Raw genomic sequence first — 25,402 nt, forward strand, 5'->3', positions numbered from 1 at the left:
TAACAGCGGCATGCAGTGGGTCAAGTCAGGCACCACCTTGCATCGCATCCTGCAGATGTACTGAAAACATCTAAAGGAAGAATGGAGTAATGTGTGAAATGGTATGTACATTTAAACCGTGTGTGAGTTTTTTCATATCAGTATTTCACTGTTTGGAGGATTGGCGACTTTGTTCCAGTGTTGTCATGAATACTAATATAGGCATTCCTGCTTTTTCTTGCATTGTAAAAGGGCTAGAGGAGGTGGCTGTCGCATACATAAATACCTTCTGCAGACAGTGGGGTTGAGACAAAGGCCTAGAATTTGCATCACAAAAAAATGTTTTTTTGTTCTATTTTCACAACCATTTCATGATTTCCAGGGATGTAGGAGCTTGGTTGAGATTTTCACCGCTTCTCATTTGCTAATTACTATGCCAGCAGCCACCCACCTTTCTTAAACTATTTACACAGCACAGTCACCTGATTCTGTGGCGAGACAGCTTTTTCCATCTGAGCTTTCATTACTTCTGTCAACTGCTGACGATTATATGTAAATTGTTCTTGCATCACTGGTTTTAATTCAAATTATGTCCCAAAGCTGCATTGGTATTGTGGGACTGTAAAAGGGCACGCAATCTCCATTACCAAATCCATGTTATAGCGTATCCTGTGATTGTTTTCAGGTTGTGTTCCGGTCTTACTTGAGAGGACTTCTATTGGTTACACCTTTAAAAAAAAAAAAAAAATCTGTTTTATACCTGAATGCTAAAGGTACTGATACTTCCCTAATATAGGGCCTGTTAAGGTTTGTATTTTACTGTATTTGATAAAAATCCATATAGCACCTGCAGATGTATCTGACATGAGGAGTTAAGGCCTTGCCTTAAACATTTGTTTATGTGCTCTGTATGTCTGTGCTTTTTTGAGATTTTTACATTTTAAAAAATATATGAATGTTGAGGGTATTTCTAAGCAGAATTATATATTTGTCAGCTATATAAGCAGTTACAGCAGAAGAGCTTTTGAAGACAGTCTGGCAGGCTGATGAATGTGTTTTGTTTGTCAATTCCCCCTTGGCCAAGGCTGCACAGTGCTCACTGCCTGGCCCCCTTTTGTGTTGTGTTATAGACCCTGCTGTAGGCATTCATTTGGCACATGTTTATCTGGAGGCCCTAGTCAGTCGTTCCTGTGACAAGCAGATCTTTTCGGGAACACTGGCTTTCCAATCAGGGAGTGGTCCGTTTCTTCTGGTAGCTGCAAGCCTTTGCTCTTGTTTGCTTGAGAAGAACAAGACGGTAGGATTTTCTAGAGAAAAATGGGGGAAAAAAGAACAATTGACTGATTCTAAAAAACAGATTGCAGGTGGTTAATAACAGCAGTTCACTCTTATTAATAGAACACTTGTCAAAAATATTATGCATGCTATGTATATATCTTTAAACTGATGTAAACCATAGTCATTTTCCCAACGCAATAGAGACTATAGTATCCTTTCTTATAGGCCTGTCTTGACATGACTGTGCCTAATTGTAATCTATGAGGCAGTCAGATTACATGACTGTCTGGAGTGTACGTAGAATTTTGCTTCCCGGTTTTGTTTGTATAGATTTTAAATAGAAATATGAATTGCAAAATTGACTTTTAGTAGCTACTAAGGGATATGCAAGTCTTTTAGGCCTTGTTTACCTGATACGGGCAGTGCACAGTAATAGGGCAGGTACACTTCTCATCTGCCTAGTACAGTAAACAATCAGTAGTAAATGATATCGTATTTCAGTGGTACTATATTACTTCTCTTTCTACCAAAACTGTACTGCCTTTTCTTTTGTGCGAATTATACATAGGAATGGGATTATTTGATGCAGCGTTATAAGTAGTGTCCCCTGTTGTGTTGGAGGAAAGGGATGGCCAAGCTATCTGCAGTTTTCTATTAATAATTGAAAAGCACAGGCAGCATCCCTGGAGCACAGATTGTGCCTCAGGTGGTGCTCACTGGAAATGGTTGGATCTGACTGATAGCTGAAATAGAGAGCGCCTCAAACCAGTGAGCACAGCGTGAGAGCCTGGCCCATGGGGAGCAGTGGCCTAGCCAGCGTGCACACTGCCCTGCCTGTCGCACTGTTTTGCTGCTAGGAATTGAAGAAGGTCGTACATAAATGGAGGCTGTGATAGGAATACCGATGGCTTCATTACACCTGGAACCTAGCTGCAGTTGAAATGTAAGGACTAGGGATTTTGGAGATATTATTTTGTTAGTGGTAGTATTACTTTTAATTAAAGCAGGACGTAAATAGAGCCCATGGAAACTTGGAGGACGGAGATTTAGGCAAACAAAATAAATATACCGTATTACTTCAGTTTGGCGCCGCGACGTTTATTTTAAATTTATCAATATGACTGCGACCCTTAAACGTGGACGGCCTTTATTAATTATGCTTTACAAACGCTGTAATGTTTTAATACATGATGTAAGGCATTTTAAAAGCGGCGCGTCAGATGCTCCGATCTGCAGCACTGTACTCCTGTGTGTTTTAGGGGCTTCAATACAGTACATTTACTGACATTTAACGAGAGCCTGTTATGTGGGAGTTGGAAGGTCGGGGAGTACTGCACCTGGGGTGTGTATTGGTTGTTAAGGGGCGGGGCAATGCTTGTGTTAGTAGTTAAGTCCAAGAGTGTGACGTTGATGTGTTTCTGCATCAAAACTACCTCAGAATATCACCTTGATTTCTGTTAAAACTCAATAAATCCTACTCGGTCATTTTTTTTCCTCAGCAACTTGCTTGTTGAAACTATAACTTATCATAGATAGCAAGCGCGTTGTTTTTATTTAAAGGGGATTGAGCACGTGAATTACAGTTGAACTGAAAACAACAAAACCGCCTAATAATTTAAGAAGGACTGCTGTTCGGTGCGTAGTTTATATTGGATTTTCTTTTAGAGCTGTACCATAAAATAAAATGTGCTTACTATGTGTGTGTACATTAGTTTGTAATTTACGTGCTAGATTGAGGCTCCCGTCTCTTCGGGGCGTTACGTGTAGATAGTCTGTATTGCGCGTTTATTTGTTTACTGTGTGTGTGTGTGTGTGTTTTTTAGTAGGGTGAGAAAAAGTACTTTAATGTTTCTTTATTGATAGCGGCGTTTATTCGAGGGTAGCCTCTATTATAAAGCTGATATATGACTGTGTCATCAGATTATTATTTTTTTTAAATATATATTAGTGGATTATAGTATCGCCCCTAATGGTTTTGTGAGGACCATTGTTTTAGAAGGCTGTCCAAAACTGTTGGGGTTACTCCCTGGGGTTTTGATTATAAACTAACTGTTTATGATCACACTTATAATCGGTCTCATTTGGAGTTTAAAATAAATAACCTGTGGTACAGTATATAGGGTGATTAAGTCAATGGCTAAAGCAGTGACATTTTTGCTACCTAATCTGTTAGATCCATTCTTTAACTGAATGCTATGGGGATACCTTGAAGATGAAAATGTGAGCAAATGGCTTCCTATAAATAATAGAGATGATATTCATTGTGCTCATTATGAAGGACTGACTGTTGTCCAAAAAAAAAATTACCTCTGGTTTCACAGACTCTGATTAGCACTAGTCTTGGACTACCTTACCTAAATTAACATTTGGTAGTCAGACTAGTGGTAATTAGGGTCTGTGAAATCAGCCATTTGTGTGTCTTCATGCTGAGGGAATATACAACTAATCAGCATACATCTTCTGCATCGTCAAGTCAAGGACATGGGAAGCAAGGAAAACTGCACTGTCACATGCAGAACACTGTTTGAAATTACAGAAGGACTTGCCTCTTAGTAGTTTTCCTTATTGTAAGATTGTATTAAAAAAAAAATAGATGAACACAATCCCACAAAATACAAACACTTGATTTCCTATTCCCTAGTGTTATTTTCATTGCAAATGTTCTTTTTAAACATTGCACAAATTCAGAGGTACATGCAGTGGTATTTTTCAAAAACTTGAGTTTTAATATACAATGTGATGATATTTCATTTAAGCAAAAATAAAAATAATCATAAAACAGAAATTTTAAATAAATACATTAAAAAAAAGAAAAAAAACGATTTAGTGATTTTAGTATAAATTCATTGGCAGATTATTTTTTGTCTCACTTTGATCATTTCTTTTATTACCAGAGCTGTTCGTGTCAACAGTAGGAGCTCTTCCGCGTGTCAGAAATTATGTAGAGAAAAATAAAACTGATGAGATTTTTCAGACAACATGGATGAATCAGATTGTTTGGATTGTGGGCTTTGCATTCCATATATTAGGACTTTGTTTTCACTGGGTTTCCTTTGAAAGAAGATCTCAAAGTAACTGAAAATACATTGAACTGCTGTTAAAGCTGTGGGGGTCAGGGTGGGGCCAGGGTTTTTTTTTGGACAATAAACTTGAACTGCAAACTGTGTTTCTTTCCTTTCCAACAGGGACCCACCAGCTAGCTCTGGTCTGCTTTAACACCTACCCAATTCAGTGAGATCTGCACCAACCAGTTTGCTTTTGTGTTTTGATTTTGACTCTGGTTTTCTAGTGAGAGTTCCATGCAGCTCTCTGATTGGGTACAACTCGTGAAAGCATCCAATCACGATATATAGTCAAGTTTGTTTTCAGTGCCATAATTATGCAAATATGCAATCCAACTTGCATGCATCTTGTGATGTACATGTTTTGCATGGGTTTACAAATGGAAATCTATTGGTAGGAACCTGTTTCAAGGCTACAATTAACATGTTCAAGAGAATGAAATGCTGACAAACTTTTCTGTCTGGAGATATTGGAGCTCAGATATGTTCTACTTTAGAGAGGGTTCTTTTTTTATATAAGACATTTTTAATTCACTAAGGCAGTTAAGATCTGTTTGGCATTTGTTTGTCCGATAATGATCTTATTTGTGCTTATGTGCTTATTTATTTTTAATTATACTTAACGTTCATATAGATAACACAATACATTCCAAGAAATCTTATCTAATATGTATTACCGTCACTTCATAGATCTGACATTCTCTGACACAACAGTGTAAAATCGGAAGTAGACAATTCATATTGTAGCGGGATTTGTACTGTAGGTTTCAGATGTAGAAATTCTGTGTTACATTGATTTAAAGGATTCCTGATTTACATTCAGGAAGAAACCAATTGAAACTACAGACTGACCTATTCAGACTAGCTGAGTCTAATTAACACCACATCTTGGTATTTTTATTTGATAGATTCTATAGCCAGTGCACCTCCCTGGTCTAAGGGGACCACTACTCTGGGATGTAAGAGCAATGTATTCATTAGTTTCTTGTGAATAAAGATGGCTAGATAAGGTTAAAGTGTACAGGATGAGTGACTGCCCACTTTGTAAGTGAGATGTTACACCTCTACAGTCCGAGCCTAGATTGCTGGCATTGCATATATTTTTGTAAGCCCACAACTTCCACCCATCCGATGTAAAACGTAAAAGTAATGGATTATACAACAACTTATAAAATGCATTTTCATTATTTACAGACATTTCATACTTTAAACATAATATTTTTGTTATTGAAATATTACTTGGGGTCTTTGGACCTTTGGTTCATAGGGCTGCAGCTGAAACCAATCTCTTTTCACTCTTGACATGAGTCATGGTAAAATACATTAGTCTACTATCTCATCCTGGTAGTTTTTACTAAAGTGCATTGCAGGCTATAATCATGACCTCAGCATTGTTTCCAGCAAAATAATTATCTGTGTGAATTTATTGGTTTAGTCATCAAAAAGGATGGGCAACCATAAAGAAAATTGAACATGGGTACCTGTTATTAAAATTGAATGACTCCTTTTCACTAAAGTGTTAATTTACAGTACAGTAAATGGAATATATATTTACCAGTGATTTTCAAGGAAGTGGTGATTCGTTAGATCTCCAAAATGTGCAAAACTGTACTCAAAAGCAGAGGAAATGTATGCTTTATGTATTCAGAAACATACTATATGACAGCAGCAACACTACTGAATATTGACAATTCAGGACAATTATGAAACTGTTAACTTCAGTAATATTCTGTGATCATAATCATTTCCAATAGATACACTTTTTTAAATCCAACAGTGTTTTCATTTAGATGTTGTGCACTCATACCCAATATATTTTTTTTAAAAAGCAGTGTCTTAGAAAAATACATGTGCTTATTTGATTTGTAACAATGTATTATTCAGTCACTTGGAAGAGTCCCTTGTGAATATACTGCCGACATTGTTTCCAGCAGAAATCTACTCAGTTGATGATGTCATAGTCACATTATTGCAAGAAGCAAAAACAAAAAGCATTGATTTTTGTCATCTTGTAGTAGTTACTGGTACCACAGAAGTGCTTTTTAAAAAGCTTGTGTTACTACAATAGCAGAAAAAAGCAGATGCGAAATGGTATCGCAAGAAATGTATGATACAAGCTTCTTTCCAGTCGCAGCCATTATTAACAAATTGACCCATTTCTTGTTCCAGTAGCATTTATAAATATTTCAAACTAAAACGTAACAACACTTTCTGTAATGCAACACTGCCCAACTTTTGTTCAACTGTTAAACTGTGTCGTTTTATTCAGATTGCTTTCAAATCACACAATGCTTTAGTTAACCATTCCAAACCATCCATTTGAAGTGATTACTTTACAAATTAGATTCAGGGGGTAGCAGGGCTTGTTCCCTATGAATAAACAGCTGATGAAATAAGAGTCAAAAAGTAAAGCTTAACACTACTACAGTATGTCTTGTATTCCAGAAAACCTCAAATAAATAATCTGTTATTTTGATGTATCGCTATCAGTTTAGAGAATAACAGACTGAACAAAACTATGAATTAATAATTAAACTACATTCTATTGTACTTTTATTGATTAGCAATACATTACACAGACCATACAACCATATGGTTGTATACAACCATATTAGAGTCTTGTGATCAATAGCAGTTTGTTACAGTAGCTGCAAATTCTAATAATCGTGTGTGTGTGTGTGTGTGTGTTTGATTGATTGGTTTGGTTTGATCTCTTCTGAAATATGCTGCTGCTTCAAAAGACACAGATTCCCTTAAAAGGGGTTTTATGTGTATCGCTTTAAGAAGTAATTGATTTGGTTCAGTGAATCAGCAAGTAAGACAAGAATGCCTATTATCTTGAAGGTTTCAATTAGTATGAGGTCAGAACATTTAATAGCCAGAAATGACGTAACCAGATTGCGTATGGCAACGTTGAATGCCATCAAAATAAACTAATGCGATTAAGAATTTATTATTGACTTGGCCGGTTTGGTACATTATTATCATAGTATAAGATGCTACTAAAACTAGTCACAGGTATAATAGGGTGATGCCTTCCTTCCTGTGAGTCATAGTCCTCTTGTGGACGTTGTTTGCGTTGTTCCTTCCTGCTATCCAGTGTGCATTAGTAATAAGAACTGACCTTATTAATCAGAAGTCCTACCTTGCATCTTAGTAAGTGTTACAAGGTGGTATTATTGTGTTTTGCATTGTTGGAATTTAGAACTCATAGATGACGGATAGTGACTCTGGCTGGTGCTAGCATGAGAGCTTCCCCTCCCAGCTGTCCCACTTCATTCTAACCTAGACATTTACTACCTGGGTCAAAGTATGCTGAATGGTGTGGTGTTTTTGTGGTGTGGACTAATTGTGGACAAAATGTTCTATCAACATAATAAATGCACCAAAATTACATAAAGGGAAAATAACCTTTTTCTAGTTTGAAGATCCATAATTAAAAGACTAACAGCAGATTGCCTGCGTAGTTTTGAATAATGTTTAAATGATAAAGTTTGTTTCTTGTTATACTTTTTAAGAAAGACTTATCCAAAGCTCTTTTGGACTACACATTTTGTTATTGTTTAAAAACACGCAAAGTTACAAACACTGTATGTGGCCACCAGGTGGTGGGTGTTACGCTGTCGCAAAACCACCGTTGAAATAAAAGGTAAACTAACATCTTAAAGGAGATTTCACTTTAGCCACAGGATTTTCAGTTTGGTTGGACTGAATATAGATTTTACAATTCTTAGTGTCATTGGAAGGCGACAATTCTGGGATTTGATTAGATTTTTATCCACGCTAGTGCTAAACCCATGACTGTTGTTTGGGTATGTATGCCTTGATCACAATCTATTGTGGCTCCTGCTGGGAGAGACTAGATGGGGATGGGGTGCGGCAGTGTTTAAATGCTTGACTCAGCAACACAAGAGCAGATCTCATCCTGGCTCATATTAACTGGGATGTAATGTGATCTCATGAGCTCCTGGGGCAAGGGTTTGTCAGAGATGGATTCGCTTGCACTACCACTGCTGAAGTCAGTTCATTTTTAGGGTCATTAATCACTAATCATGAAAGCCAAGTTATTTTTATATAATGTCGCATGCTTATAAGGTGAAAGCGAACCATAGTAAATTGCTAGTTTTGGTTCTTTACTGCATTTTAGCAGCAGTTTAGCTGTACTGTTGAATTGCAGTCATTTTTCTTCTGGGAGTGGGTGACTCATTGTGATTGATAGAAAGCTGGATCAATAATATAATGTCTTAATGTCTGCCTGGGGGCTATGTTATCTTTACAGAAAAAGCATGCAAATCCAGTTGGTGATAGTTTGGAATAGGAGACATAAAAAATGATGTGTGAAGATATAGTTGACTGTCTGATTTTGTATCTGCCGATAAGATTTCTGAACGGATACACTTGATGCTAAATTAGTATCCGGGTGGTGGAGGTTGTTAAGTTCTCATGAGAATTAGAATTGTACTGTGCCCCCCTGTGGGATTCAGCATAGAGAAGCAAATGATCTAAGTACAACAGCCTTACATTTTAAAAGAGTGAGTGCTTCAGAAATAATTCACAGCAGCACTAAAATAAAACCAATTATACTGTTCTGGTATAGGAGACTGTGTAAGGTATTAATTTGACAACAGCCATTTTGCTTTTGCATTGATAACATTGCATTTCAGTTTGATAATAATTACAGTAAATCTCCTAGCTGGGCATTTACATACTGATGAGGATTTTCATATGCTTCCTATTCTGCTGCTAATGAAACAGTATAACACTTTCAGTTCTATATATGATTACACCAGGTATAATTGCAGTATTTATTAACTCTTCAAGTGTACCACGTATCCAGTCTATATAGTGTCTTTAATTATTTTATGGACAGAAATGAAAACGGAGCATTGATAACAATTCCCAGACATTCTGATTCACTTTGGTTATGTGATCATTTAAGTATGTGATCAAATTATTTGCCAAACATAGTCATACATTTTGTCATAGTTAGATACATTTGCTAAATATTCAAGCTACGTGTAAAATGAAGACATTTTCGGGAAATAATGTAACCTTTCTGTATTCGGCTGTGTAAACATATTGTCATCTTATATATATTAGAAACAATACAGAAAGGACACCCTTTTGTAATAACCTTATAGCTTGTATGAGTATCAGTGCTGTGGATCTGCTATGGCAATGTAAGGGCTCTACTGTGGTCTAGCACCATGGTAGCTTCAATGTTATGATTCATGTGTAGAATGGTACCACGGTGGTACAGTAACATTAATACATTATATCATAGTGCTATGAACCTGTACATACTGGCAATCCACTGCAGGGCCATGGTACTACTGAACATTATTTGCCCGAAATCCATTCTGTTGCCTTTGCTGGTAATGCATTGGTTTACAAAAGGTTCTGCAAGAATTTCTTCACAGTTTTTTTTTTATGGTATCCCAGTGGTCATTTCTGGAGGTTCCTTGAATGGCATAAGGGACAATTCCTTCAAAGTGTCCAGTCTTTAGTAAGTTGTTTTAAACACCAGTCATTTCAAAGTTCTTTTTGTCTCACTTTTGGAACATTAACATAGAATTGTATCCTTGCAAAAAATTAATTAAAGAGTTAATTAAAAACTGCTTTGAATGTGTGCCCTGTTAGGATGGTTGCTCTTTTCTTCAGTATGTACTGTGTACGTGCTTTAGGTTTTTAACACGAGCCAGTTATACTTTATATGCAAATCTCTCCATGGCCATCACGATTAAGAGTTTAGATTATCTGCTGAGCTGCTTGCTGGCTGAAATGTAACAATATGTTGGTCAAACAAAGCCCTTGTGGGCACCTTTCTTTTGTTTGTACATGCATTGTGTGGACGGACTCAGGATTAATTCCAGTTTGGATGTGACAGTACAGCATGTCAGAAGGAGATAGAGGGTTGGGTAAGATGGCACTGAGGGTGGGAGGATTAACTTTTTATAACACATGTTTCTCCAAGATAGTGTGGGATTAACTTGATTTAACTCATACTGTCCAGAGCTAGTAAGAAGCTGGTGAATTTGGAGTACAGATCCTTTTATCCACAGTCTTAATGCTGAAACTAAACACTGAATATCTAAGGTTAAGGTGAACACAGCATCCACTGAAGCAATTTGGACTTTTAGTTCAAATAATTTAAGCATAAAGAATAAAGACTGCCCTGCTTGGCATTTTCCACAAACCCTTTTCTGAAACAGTATACTGTATCCTGTTGTATTGTACAGTGCTCGATGATCGTACATACAAAACCAGATGTGTCTAACAATTTGACTATATCATTGGATCAAAGGGATTAACCCTACATTTTGAGCAAGGGATTTTATAACTGCCAGCACACTTTCATTATGCATTTTTTTTTAAATTCCTTTTGAAATATACAGTAATTTATATGAATATTAATACGTTGCATGGTTCGTAAAGGGTTATCTGTTCCATTACTCATGTTTTCAGATTTCATTGTTCTTAAAAAGGTTTAAAACCAAATATTGCACACACTGTATTGTACTATTTGTATTGCATTTTAACATTTAGTGAAATAAAACGATTGGCTGATTGGTATGGAATATGTTGATGCTTGTACAGTATCTATTTCATAACTGTCAAGCTATGTACAGTATTTATTACAGTCTTCTTAAGTGGATATCCCTATGCTTTAGGTCCATTTATGGATATGGCTTTGCTCCCTTGAAAATGCATGACATTCGCCTGGTTGGAATGGATTTAGATAAATACATAATTAGTTCGCAGTGTTATCTCATTTTTACAGAACCCTTCAAATGTAAGCCATACATCAAAAATAGAAGTGATGTGGGTCATGATGTTTCTAAAAAGAATCTGATCTGTCAGTGTGTCAATGTTGCTTTCTGTAAGTGGTGCTATGGGTGTTTAAGGGTGAATAAATATGTGATATTATTATTCACACTACTATTGCAGTTTTTTTTTTTTTTTTTGGGGGGGGGGGGGGGTGTATCAGTACCAGTTTTTTATTTTCAAATTGAAGCAGGAATGTATATAGAATAGTGATGTTGGATTGTGAGGTTGGATCCTGGATGTTATAGTTTCATAACAGTTCTGTGTGTTATCACTTAGAGATCACTACATAATGTACACCATATGTACATTTAATACACATCTATAAATCATTTAATATAACAATTTAAACCACAATTTAAAGGACTAAAAGATAATTGTGAAATGCAATGGCATTTGTTATGTTTAACCTGCAACAGTATCAGTGTGTGATTTTGACAATTGTACTTACATTTGAAGAGGAAATAGAGAGTGCAGTAACAAATAAAGAAGTATTACTGTTAAAATACAAATGTTTAAAACGTAAATACAAATCTTTTCAAGCAGGTTTAGTGCTTATTTTAATTGTTTTAGACTACACTTTAAACAGAAAAATAAACACAACAGTGTTATATAGTACACAAATACTGAATGCCTTGCATATGATCATTTCTAAACACATCATTGAATGTAATCATTAAATATCCACATTGTTCTGATTAGGTCATGGCTGTCTTTAAGGCATGAATAATTTATACATCTGCCCTAGATTTATAGGATAAAAAATAAGCATTCGGAATCTTTCCTGGGAATCATTGAATGGTACCCAGCTTTTTGCACTTGGCTGCATTACAGAGAGTGGGGGGTGGGGGGGGGGGCAAGGGGAGGGTCTTGTCCATCCTGAGCTGACATTAGGGACAAGTGCAGAGTAATGTTGCAGCTCTCCTTGAAAGGAAAGGGAGAGAATAACCTCTGCCCATCATTACCCGATGCATTACTGGCTTCAGTTTCCTTTGTGGTTTTCTAATACAAATTTCAAAGGCTCGGGTCTGCAATTAAAGTATTATCTACAGGATTTATAACTGTGTATCTCCTTTGGGGAATTGGAAATAACTGCATGGCGACTGTAATATGAACTATGGAGCACTTGTGTGGTATGTGATTTATTTTGTTTATATCATGGCTCATGAAACATACATGTTGTAAATTTATATCACGATATAGAAAGTATAATATTAGTTAATACCTATTAATGAATACCTGTATTGTATCATGAAAGTAAAAGGATGTTGTGTTACCCACATCGTTGCAAAGTTAGCCAGCAGTTTCCGCTGATCTGATATAGTGTTAATGGGGTCAGCAGGTTTGAAAGCCCATTCCTGTGGATATATTATCCTATACTGAGCACTTGTGTAGGAGTACAGCATCCACTGCTGCTCTCTTCCATAAAGATCATTATCACAAATTGAATTATCCTGTGAACTGCAGTCTGTTTTTGTAAAATGAGTAGCTTATCGATTTGGAAGGTGGTGAAATAATAAAAAAATAACACAAAAATCCGTACGGAGGCAGAACAAAAGCATCAGGCTGTGCAGGAGCACCACAGTGCATCTGTTCACACTGAACCCAGGTGGAATTAATTACAAAAGCAAGCCTGGCTCAACTGGAGACAGTAGAATGCTGGTAAGGCAACATGTGCAGTATGAATCACACATTTACAGATACAATGACTCAGGTCTCCTAGAAGTACAATTTATAAAAAGCGTATTGACAAAATGACTGTATTGGCTACCAAGGGACCATTTCATGAAAATGGTAGATTTGTTATATTAGCAAGCTTTCCGGCAGTTTGATTCTGATGGCTTATCCACTGTAACAAGCTGCATTTTCATGGCAGTGCCGTCTTTGCTAATAATACACAGCGTGTACTACATATTTAATAGAGATATTATTATTATTATTATTATTATTATTATTATTATTATTATTATTATTATTATTATTATTATTATTATTATTATTAAATTAGGAAAAGCAATCAAATGTATTTACCCAAGTTACTGCTAAAAAACAGCTAACAGTACTGTGTGCAATTAAGTACTGTTCAAGATATTCCAACAGTGATTCAGAGTGGGTTATAGGTGCTATAACTGTGTTGGTTAGTGTTCTATATTTAGTGGTACTTGGACACACTATAGGGGGTATTTTGATAAGGACATCTAGAGGTGATTTTTTTGTTTTTTTTTGTTTTTGTTGTTTATTTTTTATTCTGGTTGATTCATTGATTCCCATTGGTTTTGTCTAAACCTGGTGGTAGATCCCTCATGTTTTCACTGCTCTTATACTTTGTAGAATGTTTGTTTAGGATGGCAAAATAGACCTTTTTCATAACCCAGCTGGGGCTGACATTGCAAAATAGAATATTTAGGCTCCATAAAACAAACTTTGTTCACTTTATGGAAATGACAAAGGAGCAATGAAAAGCTTTTACTATTGAGTCAGTTCACAAAGTAGACACTTATATCTTATCTTCACACAGTGGAGTTGAGGGGAGCATAGAAACGGTCTCTCCACATCACATTCACAAGCAGTACATAGAGCTGATAGTCAAGATTTCTGTCAGTACAACAAGCTTATGAGACACCATTGGGCCTCCAGCATTGAGTAAGCCTTGTGTTGTAAAGTAATGTGCTGCTGGAGACAAAATGGCAGACAAGGAGGTACAGACTCTGCCTCTGCTTCCTAAACCTTAAATAGCTTCAGCTGAGAGAGACTTTAAAGAGAGTGAAGACCAAGTCAAGAGATCAGGAAGACTGGTAAATCAGTGAAAGATGAGTCCGACACTCAACAAAAATATGACTTCCCTCTCATGTCAACACATTGTAAATCAGAATACCTTCAGTCAGAAAGAAAGAAACTTCTGCATTTAATACAGATTTGGGCTGTTATTGCTGTTATTAGGAATACGTTGATGTAATATTTCACTCACAGTTTTGTTTTTTGCAGCTTAAAGAGAAGATACGTTGACAATTAAACTTGTTGTTTTAGCTCTCTAATTTGAGTTTCTCATTTTGTGTTTCTTTTTTTCCCACCTGCTGATATTTTCCTATTCAAGTTTTAAATGCACTGCATTGTGCTTCAGGGGTTTTTACAATGTTACATGGGAGGTATAGCTTTGACTTCAAGGGGTGTGATTTTCTAGATATCAGCAACTCTTACCTTGGAACAGAGGCGACTTAGAAATGGTTTATTTTCTGTTACTCTTGTAATGATTTTGCATTTCTGTAAGATTATATACAGCTAATTCACCTAAATTGGGTCTATTCATTAAAAGAGCTTACAGTGGTATCAACACAAAAACCTAACCTTACCAATAAGACATATTTTTGTCATGTAAAAATGTTTTTAAATGGTTCAAAACAAGGCTACTACACATAAAGCCTTTAACATTTTCCTTTACTGGAAGCCTTTTGTATACTTCATAATTCACTATACCGGTTTATGTTTGTACTTATTTGAACTAATAAATACAAATAATCCATAAGCAGGGTAAACTCCCTTTCTATTGTAATATCAAATGTCATAAAATTAATGTTTATATTTTTCTTGAGAGATGAGAAGGGCATTTTACTGTTTGAAGCAAATTATTTGTTAATGATATGAAAGCTAGATAACAAGGAATTAAAAATGAAACATTTGAAAGCAGAGTGGGAGAAAATTTAAGATATGCTTTATATACTGTGTACTGTATAAAATAGAAATGTGTAAGGGTTTGTCTCAAATGGTATAACAGACTGCAATATATACAGTACATTTTCATCTTGAGTCAACTATAGATACCTGAAATCTTTCTTTGTCCGGATGCCTATAGTTTCTTTTTTTTTTAAGAAAAACATAAGCAGGAGAGTCTTGAATCCCTAATATCTCTGGGCATGTTGTTCCACAGAGATAGTGCAAGTATTTATTATTTATGGGTCATCTAGAAAGCAATTCCCTGTAATGAGAGGGGGAGGTTTAAAACTTAGAAGTGATTTTCAGTCAGAAAGAGATGGGATTTTTTGTCGTCTTTATAAATGAAATGCAGTTGAAAATCTCTCTAAAATGACAGAGATAACCAATTGGCTTGCAAGCAGAGCATGAAAGCATGTGTTGGGTGGATTTGCATCTGAAATTACCCTGATGGTTTTGAGCTTAATCAATTAAACTGCCTCTTACTATCAATGCTGTGCCATTTTGTGTTCACAGCTGAACCAGAAGGGATTGTCGCCAGGATCTAGCCCATTTCGCCATGAGTATTGCAGTGTCTCCGATGGCTACCGACCAAGCATCACCAATGATCTTGAGTATGACTCCTGTAGTGGAGCCGAGGGGGCAAGGGGTGGAGGAGGAGGGGCAGGTGAAGGAGGCTGACTCTGGGCAGCGCTACGAGAAGCCTCCTCCTCTCCACACAGGGGCAGACTGGAAGGTGGTCCTGCACCTCCCTCAAATAGAAACGTGGCTGCGGGTGACCACTGAGAGAGTCCGGGACCTCACCCACTCCGTCCAGCAAGATGCAGAGAATAAACATGTGGATGTGCATTTAGTACAGCTGAAGGTAAGAACTATACTGATGACTATGCAAACTGGACTGGCTTATTTGTCAATAAAATGCTTATGAACAGTACTTTCTTATATCATCCATAACTACAATATAAAACATTCAATGATGGTGCATGTAGTAATATAATAAATTCAGTTACAAAAGTTTTGTCTTTCTCAGTATCTTCAAAGTTTTAATTAGGATTGCTACACAAACCTTAGTCTTACCTATTCTAATATCTTTACTGCCTTTCATAGTGGACCACCATCACAAAGCACTTTACAGAGATAAGCTGTGAACTGTGCATTATATGCAGTCACTTACAAAAGGACATTGATTTAACATCTCATCCACAGGATGGAGCACAAGGATGTTAAATGACTTGCTCAGGGTCACACAGTGAGTCAGTCAGTGGCAGAGGTGAGATTTGAACCAGTGCCTTTTTGGTTACAAGCACTGGACTTTAACCACTGGACCACAATGTAATCAAAAGCTTGCAAGAAGAAATGAAGGGGCTGGGTTTAGAAAAAAAACAAACTTAAATATGCAAATATTAGAAGAACTCATGAAAGGAGATTTGAAGCACGAGGAGATTAAGACATGCATAGAGATCAATACCCCTGTTTTAAATAGTCAGACCGAAAATAAGTGAACAAGTAACCAGTCAGAATAAATCACCCAAGGGTATGATGTAACAGTGCTAAAGTGGCAGCTATTTGATCTGGTCTGGCAAACGCCTATCTCAGCATAAGCCAAGTTTGTTAAAACCAAAAAAAAAAAAAAAGGTTGTGCAGTCTTTTTTTTATTCAGTTAGGAAACCCTTTTTCATAGGCAGGCTGAGTGAAGTTAATCATCTTTGTTGTAGCCACCTTCATACCCCCCTGTTGGTGATAAAACAACCCACATTCCAAATAATTTTAGGGATGAACAAAATGCTGTTCTAATATACTAAAATAGTAGTGCTTAACCTTGGCAACTTTTATCGAGTAAATCTCTGCTGATAAAGGAACTGGAACTAAACAAAGAAGTAACATTTTGTGCAGACTCACAATTTAACTTATCTATATGAAAAACAAAATTGATGCTTTTACATATCCACTTACCCAGTGACTAACCCCCTTGCTAATATTTTATACCAGAACAGTATGCAGGGTGCTTCCTGTCACAAAAGTGTTGGTTTAATGACACAGTCACACATCTGACTGTGTTCCTAGCCTATACTGTGTATCATTGCATCACAAGGTCTGTTGGGGCATATTGCACAACCCTGGAGATCAGAGGAAATGCATTGTGGATGGCATCCTTAAGAAACTCCACTATGGCATAGTCGTCTTTTATATGAACCTGTGGTTGCAGGTGGTGAGGTGCCTACAGTGTGGGCCTCCCTGGTATTCTGCTAGGTCTTATTGCTTTCATTGTAGTCATTTAAGGCTCTAAAATGGCCCACACTCATAAAACACTTATTCCTTAAAAATATGATTTTACTGCAGCATTCAAAATAAGTCTTAGTAAGCGTCACAATGCATTTATTAAATTAATTCTAAGTAATATATTTTAATTTGGCAAGGTTTTTTTACAAGAAAGAAGTAATTAAAACTGCTCAGTGGATAATACATTGTTAAGTGAGAGTAATTAATGGTGCTTCTCTGAGAAAGACACAAACTGTAAATTAACACTTTTGAATCATTTATGAGGATATGTGTGTGTGCTAGATTCTAATTGAATGAGTTGCACGTATTGTGTGCTAGTTTAAATGACTGAATCATATATTGTTTTAAGTTCTGTTTTAATGCATACAGTTTGTCACAGTATCTCTCATTTGTAGACCCCACAGCGACCCTCTGATGAGTATTCAGCTGTACTTTTAGCACTGAAAATTTCACATTTATTCTCATTAACCCCAACAAAATAGGTCTCCTGCCTCAATACAATCAAGATCTAAGAATCCAGCAAATGTCTATCAACTGTGAGCTAAATATGGAGGAGAGCTCAAAACATATATGTTCAGATGAAACAAAATGGTGGTGCTGGTCATTGCATTAAAAATAAATAAATAAATAAATAAATAAATAAAGTCTAAATTATAAGTAACTAAAATACTCATTGCCTTAAAAAATACACTGGGGAATTTCTGGTTTTAAATGAAACAAAGTAGTATTCCTCAAGTCTCTAGTTTGACAATATTGTAAGAGTGAAATGTATGATGAATGACATGTGATGTCAGAAATCTGCAGGCCTGGGTCAATGGGGCAGATAGTTTTGTTCTTGATAACAAATCTATCTATCTATCTATCTATCTATCTATCTATCTATATATATATATATATATATATATATATATATATATATATATATATATATATATATATATATATATATATCAGCTATTATATATATAGTCGGTTAAATCCAAGTTTTAGGTTCTTAGAAAAGAAACAGTGTCATAAGGGTTCCATGTGCACGTATAATAATATTATTATATTATTATTTAATAATAATAATAATAATAATAATAATAACTAGCTGGTGGCATTCAGTTTAACAGTTAACTGTGCCACAACATGAGATTGTTAGGTTTCAAAAACAGAATAATTGCTATATAATTAGACATTATTTGGTAATCCTTTGGTAGTTTGTAAATGACCCTAGCAGTATGTGATACACATTACAGTGATAGCTTACAACATACCATAATGGATCTCAAGTGAAAATCTGTGGGGACCTGTCTCGCCCTACATTAGCTTCACTGCTGCAAATGGGGCTGAAATGAGCCGGTCTGTGGCAGTAACAGTCTAATGGATGGCATTCTACATCAGTGATGGAAGTGATATTCATCTGTGACACAGTGATGATCCATTTAAGGTTAAAAATAGAAGCACTTCGTATTCCCCTCATATCTCTTGTGCATTTTAAAAATATATTATCAGATTATTGGGGCAAACTGAAAGATAATTTAGTTTAACCTTGTTTTTCTTGGAATATAACTGCCTTGAATTTAATGTGTTTTTATTTACAGAATACATATATGAAAATGAACTTTGGCCCTGTATACAATTGCTCCTTTTCTGCAATTCCTGAGGAATTTATAGAAGCTGCTTGGTAGCAGCATCTAAGAGTTTAAAGCACCCAATGTGGAAAGAGCTCTCAAATCATACCCAACCTCCACATGCAAGTGGTGTAACTATTAACCCGACCCACTGCATCACTTCCCCTGTTTCTCCCTGCATTGTTGGTCACTTTGTTCATTTCCTCATCCTTCCAGCTCTCTCTTCACGGTTCTACTCTCTGTGCAAGGAGCCACTAGGCCACCTTCCGGTAGCCTGAGGCTCACAAGCTGAGGATGTGCTCACATACCTGTCTCGACTGGCGAGTCAGTAGAGATACTGGAGCGTGGACTCTGGTGGGCTTCAGCTCTACCTCCTATTAATTCCCGGTGTGCCATTCTGCTGTTGATGAAGCAGTACTTTCAACTTCATGAAATAAATACATGACACAGTCTCACATTCTAATACTGTCTCAAGGAAACAGTGCCAATTAACATAAACCCAAGCTGAGGACGAGGACATGGTCAGTTATTATTACGCTATTATAAACCAAACATATTTTTGCACTGGATGGCTTTACATTGATTGAAATGTAAGCAGCTGTTTAGCAATCATCAAGATTCATATACCCTGTTGGTTGTAGAGGGATTATACTTGATTGGAACCTGATTGGTCCACGTGTTTTCTCCTGAACCCTCACACAATACAGCTGAAGTGCAGTATACAGGAATTCTAATGTTGAATCATAATTAATGTTAAATAAAGTCTAGACACTATCATTTTTCTCTGATCTTTCTGTTTTAGCATTAAAGTCACTCTCAGAAACATACAGTAGCTAGCACAGTGGTATTCAGATGGCGAAATTAATGTAATAAACTGTTATATAATTGAGGTCAATTTCAGTGTGGGAAGCTCATACGACTGATTTCCCATGGAGTTATGAGGAAGGGGAAGGTTAAGCAGTGATGTTCTCTATCGTAATTGGAAACAAGAGTTATATGAGGTGAGCACAAATTAGGTTTGCATAGCATGACAATATATTAACCATGATTTAAAGATTTGACTGTGTATTTGAGTGGCAGGCTCCTTGGAAACATAGATTATTATGGTCTCACATAAAGGATCAGAGACAAAGGAAAAACGTTAGTATGGTGTTTAGATGAAGGAGTAAGTATACTGGGAATCTCAGAATGGAAAATGTTCATTATTAATGTGTTCCTTTTATAATTACGTTGGTCCAGAAACAACACTGGAGGAACCTGCCTTGCACTGAAGTCATAACGAGATGTAAAATCACCCACAGTAATGTGATTTCCTGTGGCATTTAGGGAGTTAATCCACAGCGGTCCTATTGCAGTTCAGTCTGTTTAATATGTGATATGTGGCTTCCGTATTGGTGTCCTGCGGTCTGCCGACTATGTTAGAATTAGTTACCAGAAGTGCAGTAAGTAGCCAAGTAATTGGTCATATAAACAGATTTATTTTCAAAGCGTCCATGCTATGACTGTTCCTGGACCTCACTGTTTTATCAGGTGTAACAAATAATTGCAATATTTTAATGTCGAGCAGTGCACATTCAACATTTACTGTAGATGAAAAATAAAAAAAAAAGATTTCAGCAATTATATTTTAACATGCTGTGGTCTTGTTTCATATATACATCAAGAATTACAGTACAATTAAGAGCAAGATACAAACTACAAGATACATTAAGAGCAAGATTCAAGCATTCAAAATTCTAAAAGGTATTGACAATGTCGACCCAAGGGACTTTTTCAACCTGAAAAAAGGACCAGGGGTCACAAATGGAGATTAGACAAAGGGGCATTCAGAACAGAAAATAGGAGGCACTTTTTTACACAGAGAATCGTGAGGGTCTGGAATCAACTCCCCAGTTATGTTGTTGAAGCTGACACCCTAGGATCCTTCGAGAAGCTGCTTGATGAGATTCTGGGATCAATAAGCTACTAACAACCAAACAAGCAAGATGGGCCGAATGACCTCCTCTCGTTTGTAAACGTCCTTATGTTCCTTATGTTCCTACAATGACTTCAGTCCTAATAAGATCAAATACAAAACACAGTGTGGTTTGATATCGGGGCAGTTCAAGAGCAGATAACACTGTTTTACTAGTTAAAATAACATTGTACAACTATGTAAATGGAGCGCCATCTAGTGGTTGTATTTGAGAATACAGACCTGTTTGGAGCTGTGTAAATGTGTTGAGACATTATTGCAAAGCAGCTTATGGATGGGTATGGCAGTAACTATACAGACACCTGGTTTTTTACCAGAGGTCACCTGATTATATCAATATAGTGCACTGGAATGTAGTGGGATGAACTCAGGAAATAATAATAATAAAAAATAAAAAAAAAAACAATCTGCATTTTGGAAATGTGCTTAAGCATTAGAATAGTGCATTACTATAAAAATGACATTATGCAAAAGAGATGGATTACATCTTTCCATATTGGAGAGCATGCAGAAGTGAAAATGGCATTGTGTTGAACCAGACTGGCAGTGCTTGTTTCTTTGGAAGAGAAGCTGATATTTTAATGAATCTTGTTTTCACAGAGGCTCAGTAAATACTGTAGTCAAGTCCTCACTGCTTCCAAAAGAACAAATTATATATATTGAAGCAATGTGTAGAATGCAAAAAATGGGATGGATGGCGAAGGGCTGACGAGGGAGCTGCCAAGTTGGGGATTGGTGCATGTGGCTGTGATAAGCAGCATTAAATGTTCAGAGCTGTAATCAGCTTAAACACTTTCTAGAATTAAGTTGGGCTTGACTCCCAGTTTAAAATATGAAACTGCATTTCATTGTTTGGATCCTGTTTTCTAATATGCTAAGCTTGTCAGACATAAGAGACAGCTGAATATTTAGATTTTTTTAAAGGTCAGGCCATAACCAGAGGGGCTAGCAGCTGTTTATATAAAATTATATTCAGTGATGTAATCATATTGCTTAGGAATTCCTGGAATCTGGGGGTGTGCCACATGGCACTGAAAGAAACTGGATCATGCCACAAAAGGATATCAGAAAGGGGTCTATTTACAGTAATTCAAGGGATCAAAATAACTAGCTTATATCTTAAGCAAGCCAGCAGCCAGTGCAGTTTCACTGAATAATAACCCAAATGGACATCTTATGCAGTGTCAGGTGAAGAACTGAGGGGTGAGTAAAGCTAAACACCTTAACAGGGACTTTTCAGTGTCTTGTCAACAACAGTGGGCATTCTCAATAGTCGGTCAAGTGGCACTTTCAGATTGTAAGCATAAATGCAGATGTGCTTGCAGTGTTTCGCGGTCGAACCAACTAGACAGGCCAAGTAGAGTTACCCTTAGATGACCTGAAAGGGGTTTTAGTCCAGTGAACGGTAGAAGTGTCAGTCTTCCTTTCATAGGATTCGACTTGGTTGTATTGCAGCTGTTCTTGGAATTGTTGTTAATCAGAGAAACCTCTCTGCACAGAGGTGTCGCTCTTTAAGGAATGTGACGGTGCTGAGCCAGGGAAATAATCCCGTGTAGAGCTCCGGTTTCAGGAAGGCTACCAGGCTGTGACTTTATGAGATCTACATCTTGGGGTGACACACAAGAATGCCAGTCATTCTTTAGCTAGTCTGCCTGAGAACGACCAGGTACTCATTCAAAAACGTGTGTGGCTGTCTTCCAGCTGCTACTCAATTATACCACCATTGCCCCTATTAATTGCAGTTACCCTGTTTTTGCTAATAGGACCAAACTGACCAGCGATGACATGTCACACGACTTTAAAAATAAAGTATATATCTTTTTTTTATTATTATTATTTTTTACTAATTTAAATTGTTCTAAGTGTAAATTATAAGACGCTTCTTTTAGTAAACAATTATTTAGACTTGGATTAACATGGTGATGGTGAGTTTATGAAACAAAGGAAAATAAATCCTCTGATAAACATTTCTCTTGTTAGTCACCATTGTTGGTTAATTGTGTCAATGCCATGTGTAGAGTAGTCATTCACACCACTATATGCTGTAATGCTTTTACTCAAGGAGGTTTTGTAACTTTATAAAAGTCTGCTAACTTCATACCAGATCTAAAAGTTAAAGGAACACTAAGCTTTCAGACATTACGTTTTTGCAGTGTTAGAAACCTATTTTTGCTCAACATGATTTATCAAGTACTGTAGTTCAAAACAGCAGTGACCATTCATAGAATTGGACAATGTCCCTGATCACATGACTTTGCTATTTCTGCTGCAGCTGTACATCAATAGAACAAACAAACAAATGGCATTAGAACCCCAAAAGTCTTGATAGTACATTGCCTACACAGTCTTGAAAGCTAACTTTCTCTGACATCACAAAAGACCCTGGACAGCTGCTTTAGCACATTTGACTGTAAGTCTTGCATTCAGCTTGCATTCTGTTTGGAGTTAGGTCAGAGCCTGAAATAACCCTTCTAATTGCCAGAAGCAAATGCCTTTCAGAATTCCACTTTGAAATGTGAAGAGGCTCTCTTCCCTGGGAAGTGAAATTCAGGTCAGTGAGAGTGGAGTCCAGGAGGACACACTCCACTTGGGAGAGGCACAGCAAGTAAAGTAGGAGAAACATGACTTATAATTTTTTGTTTTCATATGTAGCTTTGGAGTTATCAACTGACAAGCACAAATAGACAAGACTATCATGTGTCTAGTTTATCGCGTATTGAACTGTAAATATCAAATGGATTTACTGATATTGCTCAAGAGAGTTCAAAGTCTCTTGTCCTGCAGACACCATGAATGAAGAGCTGGTACTAAATACATCCTTCTAAGGTAAGCCTTATGCCTTAATAACCAATGCTTTATATACAATGGATGTCTTTTTTTATATCTTAAATATGTGTTGGAGCAGGAAACTTTAAATGTAAGCCCCAGTGTATTTAACATTTTTAAGGAATATGAGCACACAATTGCAGTGGCAGTCTAATAGTGGAAACACTGTTCTTAAATCTACAAAATGGACAAACAACTTGAAATTCAATCCATTGCAAAACAACACATCATAACCACGTTTCATAAAATCATCATCGGACCATGTCTGAGACTGGTGACAGGCTGTAACTTTGAATGTCACTTTGCTGGAGATTATAGGAATACATTTGATCAACAAGTTTTTTTTTCACACTTGACATTGCTATGATGTTTTTATTGCTCTGGCAACAAGTGTGACCTGTATTCCAGAGCGCTTTCTTTTTTTTTTGGCGCAGGAAGTGAAGAGACCAGAAGTGTTATTGATTCCAGTACTGGCATCTGTATTTGCATTCAGGATTAATGCCTGGAAGTGTACTTATCTAGCAGCTGGGTGTGACCCTGACTTCACCTCAAATGCTACATTTTTATTTGCATTTTCACTTCTGGTGTGAGGGCTCTGAAATAAAGCTGAATTAAGGGTACATCCCAGGTCTGAAGTTGTACTTTCTAACACTTAGCAAATGCTAAAAGTTTTCTCTGTGTTAACTCTGAAGTCTCCGAAAGCATTCTGCCAAGATCAAGTTCAACAGGCTAAACTGAAATATAGCTACAAATACCCTTCCCTTATTACGATGCCTGCATAATTCTCCCTCATAGTAATCCTGGGACATAGCTGTTTAAAGAACCGAATGTTCTAAATTGGCATTTGGTTTGGAAAAGCAGTAAAGCAGTCGTCAAGGTAAGAGTTGTGGTTTTACAGTTTGAGGTAGCCACTGTGTGCAGTACATGATCCTCACATCTTGTTTCAGTGTCTTTAAAGAAGCACTCTAAAAGTTTGTTTTAATTACTTCTGAAAACTGTGCAAACCTTAAAAAAAAAAGTGTGAAAAAATATGATGCAACAAGTACAATGAATAGTGAATTAAATATGTTTTCTTTCTCGCATCAGTTAGTTAGTTTAAGAGAAGTAATTTTACTTTGCTCCTAATGGAAGATAAATTTTACTTTTGTATTGTTGTATTCCCAACCAAAAGTACACAGAGTATAAGGAAATATCAGTATTCGGAAGGGAAGCTCACAAGTTCCAACAAAAACCAAGGCAAATAACTGGATTACAACTTACCGATTGCCTTTGTCAGTGGTGGATTGTGAGATTAGTATTGCATACAGTTGAGTTGTAATTTGTAAGGTTTTTATTCCTTTTATAATTCTCAAGTGTTTTGACATGACTGCTGAAGGAGCTGTTTAAAGGCTTTGTTAATGTGATTGTTGTGACTCAACCAATGTTTGCAAATATTTTTAGTGAAGCCTTTACATCCTCACCTCCTCGGACCAAGGATCAGATCAATATTTTCATTAATAGTTGTTTTGAGGTGAGTTTTGGTGATCCCTGTTTGATATTGAACACGAGATTTGGTCATGTCTGTTTATTGAGAAATAAAAGACAAATTCCATAAAAACAATGCAGACCTGTATCGCACCTTACCACACTGAGACATCTCAAGGCGTTTTACAGAGAAGTCCAAATACTTTTCTTGTAAACTATATCATAGAGAAACTACGGAAAACAAGCAATATTATATTAAGTTAGTGTGGCCTAAATCATGTTTATTAATGTGTGTAAGCCACTGTGGTCAATTCACTATGTCTACTTATCAGTGTTGCTGGAACAAGATCCCCAATAAAAGTAGTGAAGTATTATATTTCAGTTGGGTT

General features: G+C 36.6%; 1 protein-coding gene across 2 annotated transcripts in view; it reads left to right on the forward strand.

Moving 5' to 3' along the window:
• Positions 1 to 25,402, forward strand: part of LOC121330021 (A-kinase anchor protein 6-like) — a 108,720-nt gene continuing 83,318 nt past the window's right edge. The window contains exons 1-2 of one of the 2 annotated variants that reach the window (XM_041276227.1): positions 1 to 101; positions 15,369 to 15,717. In XM_041276227.1, the coding sequence (XP_041132161.1) occupies positions 15,412 to 15,717 (306 nt within the window). In that variant the 5' untranslated portion in view covers positions 1 to 101; positions 15,369 to 15,411. Of the gene's footprint in view, positions 102 to 12,069; positions 12,278 to 15,368; positions 15,718 to 25,402 lie in introns of those variants that run through there. The other variant, XM_041276228.1, reaches the window with a different exon arrangement.

The sequence above is a fragment of the Polyodon spathula genome, chromosome 17 (genome assembly GCF_017654505.1).
Source record: "Polyodon spathula isolate WHYD16114869_AA chromosome 17, ASM1765450v1, whole genome shotgun sequence".
Classification (NCBI taxonomy): Eukaryota; Metazoa; Chordata; class Actinopteri; order Acipenseriformes; family Polyodontidae; genus Polyodon; species Polyodon spathula.